The following is a 15957-nucleotide window of genomic DNA, read 5'->3' as shown; positions in this document are numbered from 1 at the left end:
AACACAAGGCTCACAATGCAGTATTTTTGGCTTGCCAGAAGCCGAGACACAGTATCTACCCCTTAGGCACTTTACAGTCCAAGTGGCAGTACAAGCAGAGAGGCAAACACTTGTTCACTACATGAAAAATTCCTGTCTGGCCAACAGAAAACATCTATCTCCTGGCACAAAGATTTCATGTACTGATGCATCTGTTGGGTGGTCTGGGTGTATGTAAATTCTAACTGGTTGACTGCATGCTAAAGATACACCTGTTGCCTGCCAACTGTTGGACCTAACAAATATAACAAACCGCCTTTGTAAATGTAATAGGGATTGGCATACTTGCTGTGCCTAAATGATTTGCACAATTCCACCTTAGACTCCTTCTTTTTTCCACCTTTGGGTCAATGAGCAGCATGAAGAGCCAGAGTGGGAGGGAAGTATAGAACAATAGTTTGGAGCCAGAATGGGCAGCATTTTAGTAGAAAGAGAGGCTGTGGCCCAGTGTTAGTATGGTTCACAGACTCAGACAGATAACACGATTTCTATCTAACTACTTACTGTGTCAGTCAGGAACACACTGGAACTCTCTGCCGTTGCAAGGCTAGGCTTTATATTAATTGCTTCTGTAGATAAACTGAACTCAGGCTACTCATATATTCCTATTGAGCTGGTGCAGGTAATATTAGGGGCCCTTCTAGAAAGATTTTTAGTTCTCTTTGGCTGACCATAGTTATATGATCTGGTAGATGGAATACATGGCAATAGCTAAGCCATACTACAAATAAATGTGAAGTTGAGTATGCTTTAAAATGCAGGTCTGTTCTAAGACTTTTCTCATTCTACTTGGGCTTAGCAGCTGGCTGGCCTTGAATCCAAGGGAAGTATAATTCTGAATATAAACAACACAAATATTGTTTTACAAACTGGAATAATTTTTCATTAATTTTCTTACCAATTCGAGTGATTCTATTGTAGGAAAGTTCAAGATTTTGGAGATTTATGCAGCCATCTAAGCCACAAACTGATGGAAGATGGTTCTTATTCAGAATCAGAACACAGAGATTTTCTAGATTTTCACAGTCAATTATCTGAATGTTGTTTTCCTGCAACAAAGGAAAATAAGAATGTTAGATAGCATCTGAAGTGAAATAGCAATATTAAGTGTAAAAATATGGTAGATTGTTATCATTGCTTATTTTTATCTTAAACTTGTAGCTAGGAGTAAGGGCATCTCTATTTTTTCCATTAGGAAAATAAATTGATGAGTCATAGAAACTGCCTTTTGTTTCCTGCTGGGATAGAACAAAGATAGATCTCAAACTTCATTCTAGCTCTGAAAATGCCCAGAAATTGAAACAAAAAGTGTAAGGAGAAGTTAAGGACAGAGTGGTCTTTTCCATATATGCTTTCCTAGCTTCCCAAATCCTGGAAGACTGAACTAAAAACTGCATAGAAACCATCATATTTACTAGACACTAATGAAGACAGCTATAACTTTGTTGGAATCCTATTTACTAATAGTGAAAATCTGCATTTAGAGGTATTTTGATCACAAACATTAATACTGTCCTCAGCTAATGTTCTTTCCCCCAAGAGATCTTGCTCTTTTAACATACCCCTCCCCAGGCCATTTTAATAATGCTTCCTCGGATTTTTATTTCACTATTTGCTGCCCTTGCTGTTTTCTTCTGTTTTTCACCTGCAGATGCTCAAACAAACAAAACTTACATTCCCTGCCTTTGTAACAAACCAGTTAAGCCAAATAGTCTAATTCCTATTCCAGAATTAACATGCTGTCTAGATTTATGTGCTACCTTCAGCTGCAGGCAGAGATTTGTACAGGTTTCCTTTGGAAGCCATAACACTGATTCCTGCCCTTGGACAGCCCCTTCAGTTGCACCAGTAAGTTAAAGCAGAGAACTGATATGGCTTAAATGTTAGCTTTTGTATCAACAGAAATGAGGGGCAATATCAAGTAGGAATGAATGTCCAAGGGAAACAGAGGCAGCTGCTTTAGCTATGTGAGAAATACCCATGAAGCAATCTTGGACTGTTTCAACTGTCACAAAAGAGGCTGTTTCTTCATTATGGTTGAATGGAAGACAACTGTCACATTAGCTGGCACAGCAAGAGTATAAAGTAGTATTATTAACAAAGTATATAATTATTAAATTATTAATAAAGCATACTTTAAAGTATATCTAAGTCTTCTCCTTAACTACATTATCCTGACATATCCCAGTGAAGCAATCTTGTATATAATTTAAAGTATAACGTTTTAAAATAAATAATAAAAAAAAGCCAAATCACAAAACCAAAATTGTTCTGTAAGAGACAATATTTGATCTAAAAAAGTTCACATATAAATACCAACCTTAGTAAGACTGGCAGCTTAGATAAATATTATGCCCTTATACTAATACTTTGCTCTTGTATTTTAGGGTACCCAAAATTATCAAATCCCAGAAATTATGTTCTCAATAGATAAGAAAACTGAGAAAAGGACAGAACTATTTCAACCTGCCCTATTGCAAAGCTCTAATTACTGGACAGACAATACTCCTTTAACTACAGTTATTATCAGCTCTCTTCTCCGAATTTTATTAAGAACTCCAAAACCAACAAAAGCCCCATACTTTGGAAAGAACACCAATTACTGTGTAAGCAGAAACATTCAAGATTTCCATGAATAATAAGGGCATATTAACTTTCTTGTGAAATGGTATTGTTAAAACACATGAAATAAAGGTGAACAGAGTTGTTTCATGTAAATTGCCAACTTCTGGAATTAAGATGCATCACAGAGCAAAACGTTTTCTTTAGTCATTAAATTTACAAGGCCATGTAAGACACTGTGCAGTAGCAAGTACCTAGACATTATGCCTCTAGTGTAACTCACTATACTGTTCCTTGAGCATATATGCAAGTAATTTTAACTAATATTCAAGGTGTGTATTGCAAAGGACTCTTCCTTCTACCTACTCCTGCTTAAGCTGAGCACCGGCTATGGTGAACAGCATCTGCCCACTCATGAATCAGAAAGACTGAGGTAATGAAGATCTATCACTGTGCCATACTAACGCTAATCCTAGACTGATACTATCATGCACTTTTCTTAGTATAGCTTGATTAATTTGCAGGATGTTGCTTTAGTACAATGCAAATTGCTATATACAATGCAAATCTGCTGGTATAACTTTGTTCACGTTTGGGAGTATTTTGTTGATCTTCCTATGCTCTTAAGGCAATAAAAGTTATATATTCAACTGCATAACCACCTAAGCAGCAAAACTGGCAATTCTCTTTGGGTTATAATAAAGAATCAAATATGCTTGGTACCTCCACATTGATATACTTCAGGTCTTTGCAGCTACTTAGTCCTTCCAGCGCCACTAGTCCACAGCGCCTCAGAGTCAAAACTTGAAGATTTGAACACTCGGATAACGTTGAGAGGCTACAAGCTGGCAAATCTTCGAGTGTAAGTGTTGTGACCTACATGCATTTATTGATAAATAAAATTGTTTGCATATTGAACATTCATTGTACAATGTCACATTATGGTTATTTTCTTTAAAAAGAGACCAAAACTACATTCTACTAACACTTTAGAAAATGCACACAACTAACATGTTAGTCCTTTCATATAGAAAAGGATGGCAATGATGGGTTTGTTCCGCTAAATGGGAGAAGTTATTATGAAAACAATCTGTTTGATTTTAACATCCACCTTAAAATAAATAAAACCGATGCTTTGCTAATGACATTGAACTTGAATGGATGGAAGATTAACACTAAGCAAAGCAATTAATAGTGTGAATTGTCTCCCATCACACTATCATAAGTAATGAGTGAGTGAGTGCGCAAGAACAGACAAAAATAGTTCAGACTAAAAGTGTATGTAGTCTAGTATGTCATCTCAGAGTGGATACCAAGACAAGAGCACAGAGCAAGCATACAGTGATAAGTTAGTAAGTGGTAAGATAAGTAAGTGCTGGGAACTAAGCAATGTTCTTTATGGTAAAGCACCATCTATAAGCTCATCAGCAATGCCTTGCTTCTGGAAGAGACTAGTTTTCTCAAAACTCTGAAGGGGCTAGATGAGCAGGAGCTGAAATGTGGACCCTCATACAAAGGCAAAACCATGTTAATTTAGCAGCAAATAGGAGCTAGGAGCTATTGTCTTTTACAGACTTAAGATACTATCAATCATCTGAAGACTAATACCACACCAGTCTGCTCCACAACACTCACAGGAATTCAAAAGTCATTCTCATCGCCCTTATTCTGCATTTGTGCAGAGAAACTCTTACTGAGATCTGTATCCTGCTCAACGATAATCTCCTCCTCTTCCAAAACAGCATTCCGCTGACATACCAAATTAAAAAAAAACAAACAAAAAGTGATGGTATGGCTTCCCATTTCATTCTAAGTCTTCTGTATAGCTACCTGCTGCAGAGTACTCCAAGGGCCACTATGAATTATCTTTTCTGTACTTAATGGAGGCATCTTGCTAATTGAACTTTTCCTTGGTCGTTTTTTTGTAGTTGCTTGCTTTCTTTGGTTTTCTTCGTATAGTTTAGGCCAAGATTTACATGTGTTCATCCAGTTTATCCTCTTCTTTTCAATATCATCAGGAAGAATTAGTCTACTGGAACACTCAGCTACATTTTTCATTTTGTCCCAGGTCTCTCTGACTTCCTCATTAGCATCTTCCATTAGGAACAGAGTTTTCTCCATTGTTTCAGACTGAGAAAATTGATCTTTGACTTCTCTATTACTAGCATTTGGCTGGACATTTGATAGACTACTGCATGTATTGTTTGCCTTATTTTCTACCATGTCATTAGCTCCAAAATTAACAGATTCATCCTTTGAAGTATGACTATTTGGAGCTTTAAGATTTGTAGTTTGTGAGTAATTTTCTTCTACATGTGTTACTGAATTCATGTATATGTTCTCATTATTTACTTGAGAAGAGTGTTCCTTCTTCTCAGAGCTTAGCGTATTTGGTGTTGGTGTCAAATTTCTTTCTGCTGGAATCATCCAATTATTTGTTCCATCCATCATTTCAGTCTGTTTTTCTTTTTGTTCCTCTACCTGCTTATTTAGTTCCTTCTTCTGTTCTCTTATCACTTCTGTATTTTCTGTCTGCTTATCCTTTTTTATGTTTTCTTTGTTGTTATCTCCACTTTCACCCGTCACAGCTTTTACTTTTTTTACTCCTAGTCTTCTCTGTTCTTTGCTTATTTGCAGCTGTTTTTCTCTTTCAAGTCTCAGGCTTTCTTTCTTTTTCTCATATTCCTCACGCCTCCTCACCTGTTCCAAATATTCCTGTCTTTCAAGTTCTTCTTGTCTCTTTTTTTCTTCTTCTTTCTTTTGCCTCTTTTCTTCCATTCGCCTCTTTATTTTTTCCTCTTTTTCTTTCATTTCTCTCTCTATTTCTTCTAGTATTTTCTGCTTCTTTTTTATTTCATCTTTCCATTCTTTTAAGATCGGAGCATATTTTTTATGGACTAGAAATGATCTAAATCTAGCTTGAATTTTCACAGCTGCTGTATTCCATTGTTCTGCCAGGTGTTGTCTTTCTTTTGCTTTCTGCTCTTCCAATGCCTTTTTTTCCTCTTCCATTTGCAACTGTAGCTTCATGATCAATTCCTAGGCCAAAACAAGTAGGATAAACTACTTTTAAAATAAGACAGCTGTTGGCACATATTTATTATTAATAAACAGAATCTGGTGTATTAACTGTTCCAGAATAACATTTATTCTCAAATATATGATAGTAACCTCACAGTCATTTGACAAAAGCTCATTGTACAACCTTACCTTATGTTGCATCATTTTGTCTCTCCAAGCTTTCTTTTCTTTCTGTAACTCATCTTCCATCACAGTTTGTTGTTTCTGCACAACAAATTAACTGAGATGAATATTGCACAAAACCTGGAACATCACAAAACACCCTCTCTCCAATCTCCCCCATCTTCTTGACTTTCCAACAATCCACTTTTGCGAATGCCTGAATTAAAATGAGAAACTCAGCTGTGTGAGGGTCAAAATAAACAACTGGACACTCATATCAGTAATGCAGATTTCATCATGTACTGACAGATGCATACCTTCAGAGGGTTAGCATCTCGGTACTGACCCCAACAACTGCCACCTTTCTCTCCAAATTCTGTAATACTATTGAAGATGAAAACTACGCTTATGAAACCAACATTCAAACTACAGGTAGATAATAGCAACGTAACAGAAACAAAAGATCTGAAAGTAGCATGAACAGTGCCCCTTTGCACTGCTATGTTACTGATAATCGTATAATCTTTCAAACAGGAATTTTGTTCAATAAAGTTAAAGAAATTTTTTTCACTGAAATTGTTTCTCAGTGGAAAATGAAAGTTCAAGTCTATTTTCTCCCTATTTGCAAATAAATAGCATTTCCCCCCCCAACATATTCTCAATCAGAAAAAAAAATCCAAATGATCTGGAATTACATCTGACTGAAAATTAGCAGACAGTAAGTACCTAAAAACCAGAGGCTGATCCAGAACCACCTAACTCCTGGTGGAACCAAGATAAATCAGTATCAGCCAAATTAAATACACAGCAGTATATGAAGGAACCAGTATAAACAAACTAGCACTTCCAACTTGGACAAAGTCTCCCAGGTGCCTAAGCACTGCTTTTCATGCATGTTCAGAAGCATGCTGTTCAGATAATAGGAGACTGGAAGTCTAGACCGTTCTGTAATGGGGGACATTAGTCTCCATCTCTCACCTCCACAAAAAGTGTGCTAGCGACAGCACTACCAAAGTGTCTAAATGGGAACGTGCCCCACCTTTTCCAGAGAAAGAAAGCCATTCTACATCCAAAAATTATTTATGACATCAAAGAGCAGAGGAAGCCTAATCAGTTTTGTGGCCTGTTGAAAAGGGAGCTATCTCAGACACTGAACTGGCCTTCAGAGATCAAAGGTCTTTTCACTTACTAAGCCCTTCCTTAATTTTGGTGACTTGAATTACCTTGCTGGGACCAAGGTGCTCACCTCTTCAGAAAGCTACAAATTAGTTAACGGAATATGTAGTGTTAATGTATCTCCCAAAACAGAAATATTTAGGCTAAATAATAAAATATTGTGGCCCCACAAGTATGTGTGAGGGTTAAATTTTTTCACATTCTTATGCTCCTTTGTGGAGAGTTATCAAATTTTATCCTTCAGTATGCACTATGCACTATAGCAAAACACGGCTAGACACCCTGAGAATGCAACCAGTCAACATATGGAGTCATGTTCTGTCGTGGCAGAACTCAGTAGATTAAGCCTGACTCAGTCTCCCAGATACAGACAAGAAAAAGGAGTATTGTAACTTTTACCCAGATGAAGCACAGCACCAGCATTTCTGAACGGAATGATTTTGGTTCAGATTACTTCACCTGTGATTTTTCATCTAACTGTAAAATTGGGGTGGGAGATCTAAAGTAAGTAAGTATTTTCTATTAAGGCACAGTGACCATTTTTCATTTGTGAGTAATTTAGCACAACTCTCATTTCCAGTACTTTGGCTGGTGTCATACTATAAAAACTGAGTGAGGGCAAAGCCTAAAGAATAATTTAACATTTAGCATAGCAAATTCATTCACTGTTGATCAAAGCAGTAAACGCATAAAACCCAGTGGATCATACTTAAATATGTCTTACATCTCACTTTGGTATCACAAGTAGACAGAGTTTAGGACAGTCATACAGTTTGGGATAGTACTCTCTTTTTTCACATTAGATCTTGAATTCAGATAGTCTAGATGGGAACAGATTGGCTTCAATATCATTAATTACCTTATGAAGAAGCTCTAACTTTATTCTTTCAGCCTCAAATTCCTCCAGCTGCTGCACCCTTCTTGCGTGTTCCTCTTCATTCTGTTTTTCCTGTGCTTCCCTCTCAGCTTTCCATTTTTTCCTCTTCTCATCTTCAAGCTCCTTTTGTCTTTTCTCCCACTGCTCAAATTCTTGTCTACACTTCTCTTCTACTTCACGATGAGTAAGGCTTATGCTCATTTCAACATCAGCTATGAATTTGTAATCAACCAAGCAAACCTGTTATTTAATTTCCTGATAAGCATTGGGGAACATTAAACAGTCTGAAAGTATTGACAAGAAAAGGATTCTGTGCCGATAGAGCCAGCAATATATATCCCCAAGGAAATCAGAACAACAATGCAAGTCTTTTCTATCAGAGATGTCTTACTATCATGATGCACACTTACTGACTCTGCTACAATCACGCTTATTCTACCAACATATATTTCAGGACTACACTTTGGCTTCAGGATGAATGTCTTCTGTGGCTATCAGCAGGGGTTTTATAACTGATGCACTCCACCCCAAAACATGGTGAAGGGAAATATTCCCAGCCAATGTGACTATAAAAAAATAAAAGAAGTTGTGGCCAAAGCACAACCTGCTTAGTGCCTCCAATCTGGCTTTCATTTGTGTTCATAATTATTTAAATCATTTTTGAGTACTATTTTTTGAAACAGATTTCTATCAAGACATTAAAGACTAGGACAATTTTGTGATCCTGAAATGAGATAAAAGCACAGGCATTTGCTCATGTCCAATTCATGAAGTATCAAAATCTATTGCATGCTGAAATGTGTAATTCTTTACAAAGAATGTTATGATATTCATGAAAACAGAAAAGCAGGAAATAGTGATATGACACTGAAGATCAACTCAACCAAACGACTGATGTGTTTGCTTACCTGGAACAAAATGGTCGTCAGGGACCAGTGCATCACTGGTGGACTGACTATTATAACTAGGTGGTGTAGCAATCTGCAAGTCTTCATTTTCAATTTCAAATAGTACCTAATATAGTTTAATAGTGTCATTAAGAAACAAGAAACAAAATTTAAAAGCAGAACATTATAAAAATCTTCCAGAACAAGGATAAGCTTTTCATCATATGACAAGTACAATAATACAAAACTTACTACTGGCTGGAATCCTTAGACATTGAATAATACAAACGTATCAGTCAAAATATTGTTTTCTAGAGCAATAAATATTGGAGTATTTCCCAAAATACATAATATTTCTATGTGGTTTTTTAATATATTTTACATTTTTACTTGGAAAAACGAATGTTTTGCATTTGGGATTTGTTTTACTTTCTGTGGAACTAAGCACTATATTTATGCATTAATACTGTTATGCACATAGGGGAAGAACTAGTTACAGTGTAAATTTTTAAGAAGTCTATTTGAAAATAATGCTATGGGCATATTTCTTTCATTGTTCTTTATTGACAAGAAGTAATCTATTCCTGCTCATTTATCATCTGCTCATCACATGCTTGGGGCATATATTTGTAATGCAGCTGAAGTCACATAAAGTAATTGTGCTGTTCTAAACAATGGTCTTCTGAGAACAAAAAATCATGTTTGCAAAAGTGCTCACTAATAAAAGCCAGGCGACAAATTAAAAGTGATTAAATTAAATACAGGTTTATGTTTTTCTAAGAGCTTCAGCAAATTCGGTCAAATCCTATGAAAATATAAAAGAACCCAGGTTCATAACTCTTGATTTGTCTTTGAAAGTTACAGACATTATTATGTTTACATTTTCTATAAAATAACGGAATATATTAGGAGCAAGATTAATAGTAGCACATCCTCCTGATCACCATAAAAAGAATGATAGAGAAGCTTAAAAGTGTTATCAGACTATTGAGATAATATTCTGCAAATAATTAACAATATAGGATTATTCAGTTTTGTTTAATTTTGTTGATTTTTGTGCTCAGCATCTCAACTACTGGTACAGAGAATTTATTCCAAATTTTAAAAACTTATTGACATGGTGTATTACAGCTGATGTCCCAGTTCTAAAGAACGGCATAAACAAACTCATCTTAATACCTTATGGATAATCTGACAGAAACAAAACTGAACACATCTATAGGTCTCCTTAGGAGGCCAACAAAGCAAGTGTAAGTTATCCACATTACTTAATAGAATTTTGTTCACTATAAATATTGTTTAAATAGAGAATACCCTTTCTTTAAATAGTTCTGGATCTTCATTATAATCAGAAGCCAATTCTGCCAAGTAATCTGAAGCATGGCAAGAAACTACTCCATAAATGTTACCTAAAGAAAAAATAAATATTTAGTACACAGAGAGAAAATCCCTTACCAGTACTCAGTTCTGCTCTATACTGCTTAGCTACTATATTTCTTTAAACTAAAATAAAGCATTTTTTCCCCTTTAAAACTCTTAACACCCCCCTCCCCCAATTTTACTCAAATATACGTGGGAGTCATTTAACTACATTAAAAGCAGCAAATATGTGTAACTGGAACACAATATGATGCTGTAAGAATCCAGTCATAGAAATATGAAAGAGAATTCCACAGCATAGAACACAGCAGAACATTTTCTGTGTAGAAAAATACAGTAGAGCTTGTATCAGATAGGTCAAAAACTGACAAAGAACTACAAAAATAATAAAAGAGTAAGTGTCCATTACAAAAAAAGGATAAAAAGAAACCTTCCTCAAATATCAAAATGTATAGACAATATTGAACTTTTGTTCACAAAGACCGTTACACTAAATGAGTGTGAAACCCAAGATGATGTGAAAAACTGGAACGGAACAATGCCAGCTTTCTGGCATACAAACTATGAGCTTGGCTTCAGTCACACAGCTGACACAGCAATATTGTTCCCAATTACAAGGTAATTTCATTTAATGCCAGCTTGGATATCTCTAAAGACAGACTTTAAACATATCCTATGGGGTTCAATTGTATCTGAACTCTTAACTTCAGCTCGTAGTGACTTCACTTTAGATTCTCATGAAGAGTCTGGCCCAGGTCCTGTTTCAGAGAATGATCCTGCATTGATCTATGGTTTAGCATCAGATGAATTTTTAGAAAAATTCAATTCATACTCAGATGTTAATCCTAGAAGACACCATTGCATGGTTTTATTCCTAGAGATTTTCAGCATGCATTCAGAAGCTGGTGCAATAGGTTTCTCTGCTTGCTCTACTGAAAAGTTTGCATTGTTTTACTGATGATCGTTAATCTAACTTCCACTGGCAATATGAGGTGCATAAATACTTTAACTGTGACCCCTGCTTACTTGTAGTTTCTTCATCTTCTAAGTCTTGCAGTATAAGCTTTTCAGCATCTTGATTTCTGCTCTTTATAAAATTTAAATAGGAGAGAACTGATTCTGGCAAGTCATCTGAAATCTAGAAAAACACGACGTTTGACATAAATGCTACATTTTCATCTCACAGCCACGACCAGAGGTAAATACTTGACATGCAAGAATAAAGATTCATTTTGGCTTCACCTATAAAGCACTGATGGAGATTTAGTAGCAATTGCTACCAAAATTGTTGCTAATTCCTACGCTCTTCCCATTGTCTTATCACCCACTGAACAATTAATAATTCTCATTTTTAATTACAGTCTAATTAAATTTTGATTGGAACACATTTTAGTAACTTATCTTCCGGTATCTCCAGAAACATGGTTCCATTAACATTTTCTTTATAATTGTGTTGGACCAAGAAATTAATAAAAAGGTTAAGACAAAAAATTAATGAATACCTATGATGCACAGGATCTTTTTCTTAAAAATGTTCAGACTCTTTAAAAAACAAATTGCTTTTAAATTTACTAATGTTTAAAGTATGCATGTAAATCAGATGCTTCAAGTTTCTTTACTACACAGATATTTTCTATTCAAAAGACTATCTTTTACTGCAAGCATTTGGGAAAATGGAGTGCCTTCTCTCAGATGTGTAAATTGCAGTAAACATTGGTGGCGTTCAGCATGTGAGTGCATAAATAATTATCACTGATACATTTGCCTAGCTTTATGTCATAAAAATCATATGATTTATGGTCACATATAACCTGTATCTTCTACCCTAATATCCTATAGACCAATCCTTTTTTGTACAAGTCTGAAAGATTAAAATAACTGAAAAGGACCCAAATAACTGATTGGATTTCAGAGGAGAATCTTTCCCCAAAATAAGAAGTCATCCAAAAAAAGAGGACTTGAAGCACCAATTTATATGAAATTAGTATCAGGAAGTCTTCAAACATAAGACAGTCTCTTGTGATATTTAAATACAGATTTAAATGAAGAATCATTGGCTTATTCATCCAGATGTAATCTACCTCATTAGCTTTAATAAAATCTTCCAGCTTCAGAGAATTCTAAAACAAATCATTATCTACGATATCTGATTTTTTTCACTTAAGCAGAATGCTGATATTCATCTCTTTTATTGTCTTGTCACCATTGGAGGTTACATTTTTCATGAAGCAATACTACTGAGACTTTCAGAAGAAATCCTCAGGTTAGATATGTCAGGAAAAAGTTCATTCATCAGATAGGCTTTCCAATGCCCGTACTACTTTCAAGCAGAAACAGAAGCAGTTTTAGCCCATTGAATACTTACTGTCTCACTGTCACTCAAAGCTTCATCTGATACCTCTGTGTCAGGATCATCTGCTTCAAAGGAAGAAACCCTGATTCTGCTTAATTCAATTGCTATTTCTTTTTCAATTCCTTCAATATCTTCTGACATTCTACTTTCCACAGCGTCTTATCTGCTTTCAAAGCTACACAAAGAAAATATTAACTTTCAGCACTGCGTGAACCAAATTAAAGAGGGTGCTCATTTAGCATAAGTTTATTCAGATGTATTTATTGAACAGTTGGCTGAAAACATGAAAAGGAACAGCAGAAGCTTGTTCTGAACACTTCACTCCATACCAACAAGCAAAAAATAAAAAAAATGTTAGTTTGTGATAAGAGAATCCACCCTCAGTCTACCTCTCTAAATTTTGCAAGTGTTACCAAATTTGAATGTTAAAAACCTCTGCCTGCTCTCTACTCTTTGTGGATGGTATCAGTGCTACAACCTAAGCCTCACAAGGGTTTTTTTCCTAGCCCTAATAGCTGCAAAGGAAAAAAAAAGCTTCAAACAATAAATACATATTAACAACTACAAAATAATACTAAGAATCCAGAAAGCACTCCATGAAGTTGTAATGATACGGAGAAAGTGGTGAGAAATGGCCTAACCCACAGAAGTACATGGATCCAGGCAGGAGGGGAAGGGGTCCCTCGCCATCCCCCTCTCCCTCCGCAACCCTGCTCCTCACCCCTAGCCCCAATTACGGGACAGGGGAGGCAGCCCAGACCCGCTCCATCAGAGACAGCGAGCAGCTCTTTCTCCCTCGCCGACTCCTGGAGCAGGAGAAGGGACACGCTGGGCGCATCTCAGCCGTCAAGGCGCGAAGCAGTTCCTCCTGAGAGAAACTACACCTCCCAGAAGGCATCGCGGTGGGGAGGCTGCCCGCCCACCGCCGTTTCCCGGAAGGACCGCGGAGCCGCCTCTTTGCATGCTGGGAGCTGTAGTCCGCCCCTCAGGACACCCACAGCCCGCCGGTCTCCGCGGTCTACCCCGTGAGGCTACTCACTTCTCGTTCAGCCGAGCTCCTACCGGAGCCCCCGCCTTCCCGGCCGCCTCCGGAGACCGACCGCCCCTCCGCCCTGAAACCCCGCAGCCCCCAACCGCCCCCGGTCAGGCCCTCCGCGGCGACGCCGAGAGCCCAGCCACCGTGCTGTTAAACCGGGAGCGTCACCACGGCAACGGGAAACAGCGGCTCGGAAGGCAAGCGGGAGGATCCAAACTTCGCGAGCAGTTGGCGTTTCGCGCCCGGTGGGGGGGGGCGGCGGCGCCTTTCGGAAGGCCGCTGCGCCGCGATCGTCAGCGTGGGACGAAACACCTCGCAGCCCTTTGCTTCGTGGTTTTGGGGGTTTTTTTGTTGTTTTTTAAGTAATGGACTGAAATTTAGTTTTCAGAATAAATCTGGTTCAGCAATTATTAAATAAAAAATTAAAAGCAGACTACCGACAAAGTATCGTAAAGGCGGATCAAAATGCTTCCCGTTTGCCAAGAGAACTCCAGAAGCGTGAAAAACGAAGGCCCGCCAGATACCCCTTCTGCGTTCACACGTTGGGGCCCCGTCGTGGCTTGGACAGGCCGGTGGTCCGCCGGCACGCAGGGGCGGTGGGCAGCGGCCGGGGCACGGGGAGGCCGGGCCCCGGGGCGGTTAGCCTGGCCAGGCCTGAGGGGGGGGGTCCGGGGGACCGGCGGCTCAGCACGCCCTGCTGCCTGCGCTGTGGGTGGGGAACAAAAAATAATATTAAAAAAAAAAAAAGGCACATACAAATTATTTGAGAGCTGGAGAAAATGTCCAGTCGGAGAATTAAAGACCACACAGTCCAGTCTAGCAAAAGTGATACCGGGCAGGGACGGTGCAGACAATGTAATTTTAGTGCGGAATGGTATTTACAGGGAATGCATCTGTCCCTAAAGTCTGATTAGGAATACCAAGGCGCAAAGACAGGTGTAATAGAAAAATAAGAACTGAAAGGTAAAGACAGGTTTTACATAGAAAACGGGCAGTTTTGTGAGCAATGGGAAGGATCTGCCAAGGATAGTAGGGTTTTTTCCCAGCTCCTGCCATCTTTAAAATAAACTGAGTACCTTTCTGAAAGACTTATGGATGTTAGCCACAAAATACTGGATTCAAGAGCAACCGTTTACCATTTTCTCACCGGTGTTATGGATGAATAAGACATTTAAATCTTAAAACAATGGAAACTCATCCATTTGAAATCCACCCCACGATGTCTCGTGCTTCACAGAATCATGTAACCAGTGAACTTTTCAATGTGGTCAAGTCTTCAAGCACTGAGTCAACGTGCACTTGATACTTGTTTTGTAATGCGAGTTACGCTGTGATCATGGTGACTGAAGACCACAGGCACTGTGTCATGCATTTAGCAAACAACTTCACCAATAAAAAAGATGTTTCTGTAGGTCTGTTGCCTGTAACCAGGAAGTCAGGGCTGATCAACAGAAGAAAACTTCTCTGTTGTAAGGATGTGGTTAAGCTGGACTTCAGGAAGAAACGTATCATTATGAGACTGTGCTCTTTAAGGTAGGACGGAAATATTCAGAGCTGGTAAGGATTTTCTTGTGAAGTAACGATGTAATGTAAAATGTGCATCATTCTATAAAGATAATATTTCTATTTTTCAGATAAATAACATAATCTGAATTATTATTATTAAAATGGCTCAAAGTAAAGCATTGAAACCACATACTTATTACAACAGAACTATTGCAGATGCCAGTTTTCAAGTGAAATATGTAACCGTTCAGGGTTTTTTACCAGAACAATGGAACACACCAATGTTTTAATACATTCTGGTTTTGAAAATTCTGATGAAGTTTAATTGCTCTTAAAAGTAGTGGATCTTCTTCAGGGAAAGTGAAAAACCAGTTATCTAATACAGTCCATAAGTTTACATGGTGCATTATTGACGCAAATCCACTGCGGGGCTAGTTTGAGACGCTTATTGCTTTCTTCATTCTGCGATTCAGCAACAGAAGTTTTATAATCCAGGCAATGAAGATCTTGACAGGGCAGGCAAAGCTTGTGTTTGCTGAATCTTTTCTTCTAATCAACAAATTTGATACATATGTAACATACGTTTTGTATGTAAAATAAGTTGTTAGTGCAAGATATTTTTTGACCGCAGAAGCTTCATATTTGTAATTTTTTTTCTGTTTTACAAATAACAGAAGACATAACTTCGTATTGTAATCAATCTGTAGGAATTCTGACAGAAGACAAGAACAATTCCTTTCAAACAAATCCTTTTGCATTAGAAAATACTTTCTGAAGAGTGTGGCTATGCTGGTTATGTTCACGCATCTGTGCATGCTTTGCACATGAGACATGTAGGACAACTGCAGTGGGCTGCCACTGCAGAAACCGTCTTCTGACACTGGTCTTGGACTCCTTTCAGCTTGTACCATAAAGCCAGGCAGACCAAAATGCCAGAGTGTGTTTACAGAAGAGGCAA

At 37.8% G+C, this 15957-nt stretch overlaps 1 protein-coding gene across 1 annotated transcript in view; it reads right to left on the bottom strand.

Annotated features, from left to right (window-relative positions):
• LRRIQ1 (leucine rich repeats and IQ motif containing 1) overlaps positions 1 to 13551 on the bottom strand; it is a 114777-nt gene extending 101226 nt beyond the window's left edge. The window contains exons 1-10 of the mRNA XM_076333896.1: positions 13497 to 13551; positions 12470 to 12632; positions 11131 to 11242; positions 10039 to 10133; positions 8746 to 8851; positions 7820 to 8049; positions 5812 to 5886; positions 4432 to 5640; positions 3325 to 3477; positions 938 to 1088 (exon numbers count right to left, since the gene is read on the bottom strand). Of these exons, the coding sequence (XP_076190011.1) occupies positions 938 to 1088; positions 3325 to 3477; positions 4432 to 5640; positions 5812 to 5886; positions 7820 to 8049; positions 8746 to 8851; positions 10039 to 10133; positions 11131 to 11242; positions 12470 to 12598 (2260 nt within the window). The 5' untranslated portion in view covers positions 12599 to 12632; positions 13497 to 13551. The remainder of the gene's footprint in view (positions 1 to 937; positions 1089 to 3324; positions 3478 to 4431; positions 5641 to 5811; positions 5887 to 7819; positions 8050 to 8745; positions 8852 to 10038; positions 10134 to 11130; positions 11243 to 12469; positions 12633 to 13496) is intronic.
• Between the last annotated feature and the right edge of the window lie 2406 nt (positions 13552 to 15957).

The sequence above is a fragment of the Aptenodytes patagonicus genome, chromosome 1, assembly GCF_965638725.1.
Source record: "Aptenodytes patagonicus chromosome 1, bAptPat1.pri.cur, whole genome shotgun sequence".
Taxonomy (NCBI): Eukaryota; Metazoa; Chordata; class Aves; order Sphenisciformes; family Spheniscidae; genus Aptenodytes; species Aptenodytes patagonicus.
Note: the sequence above shows the minus strand (reverse complement) of the source record. Positions and strands in the feature narration are given on the sequence as shown.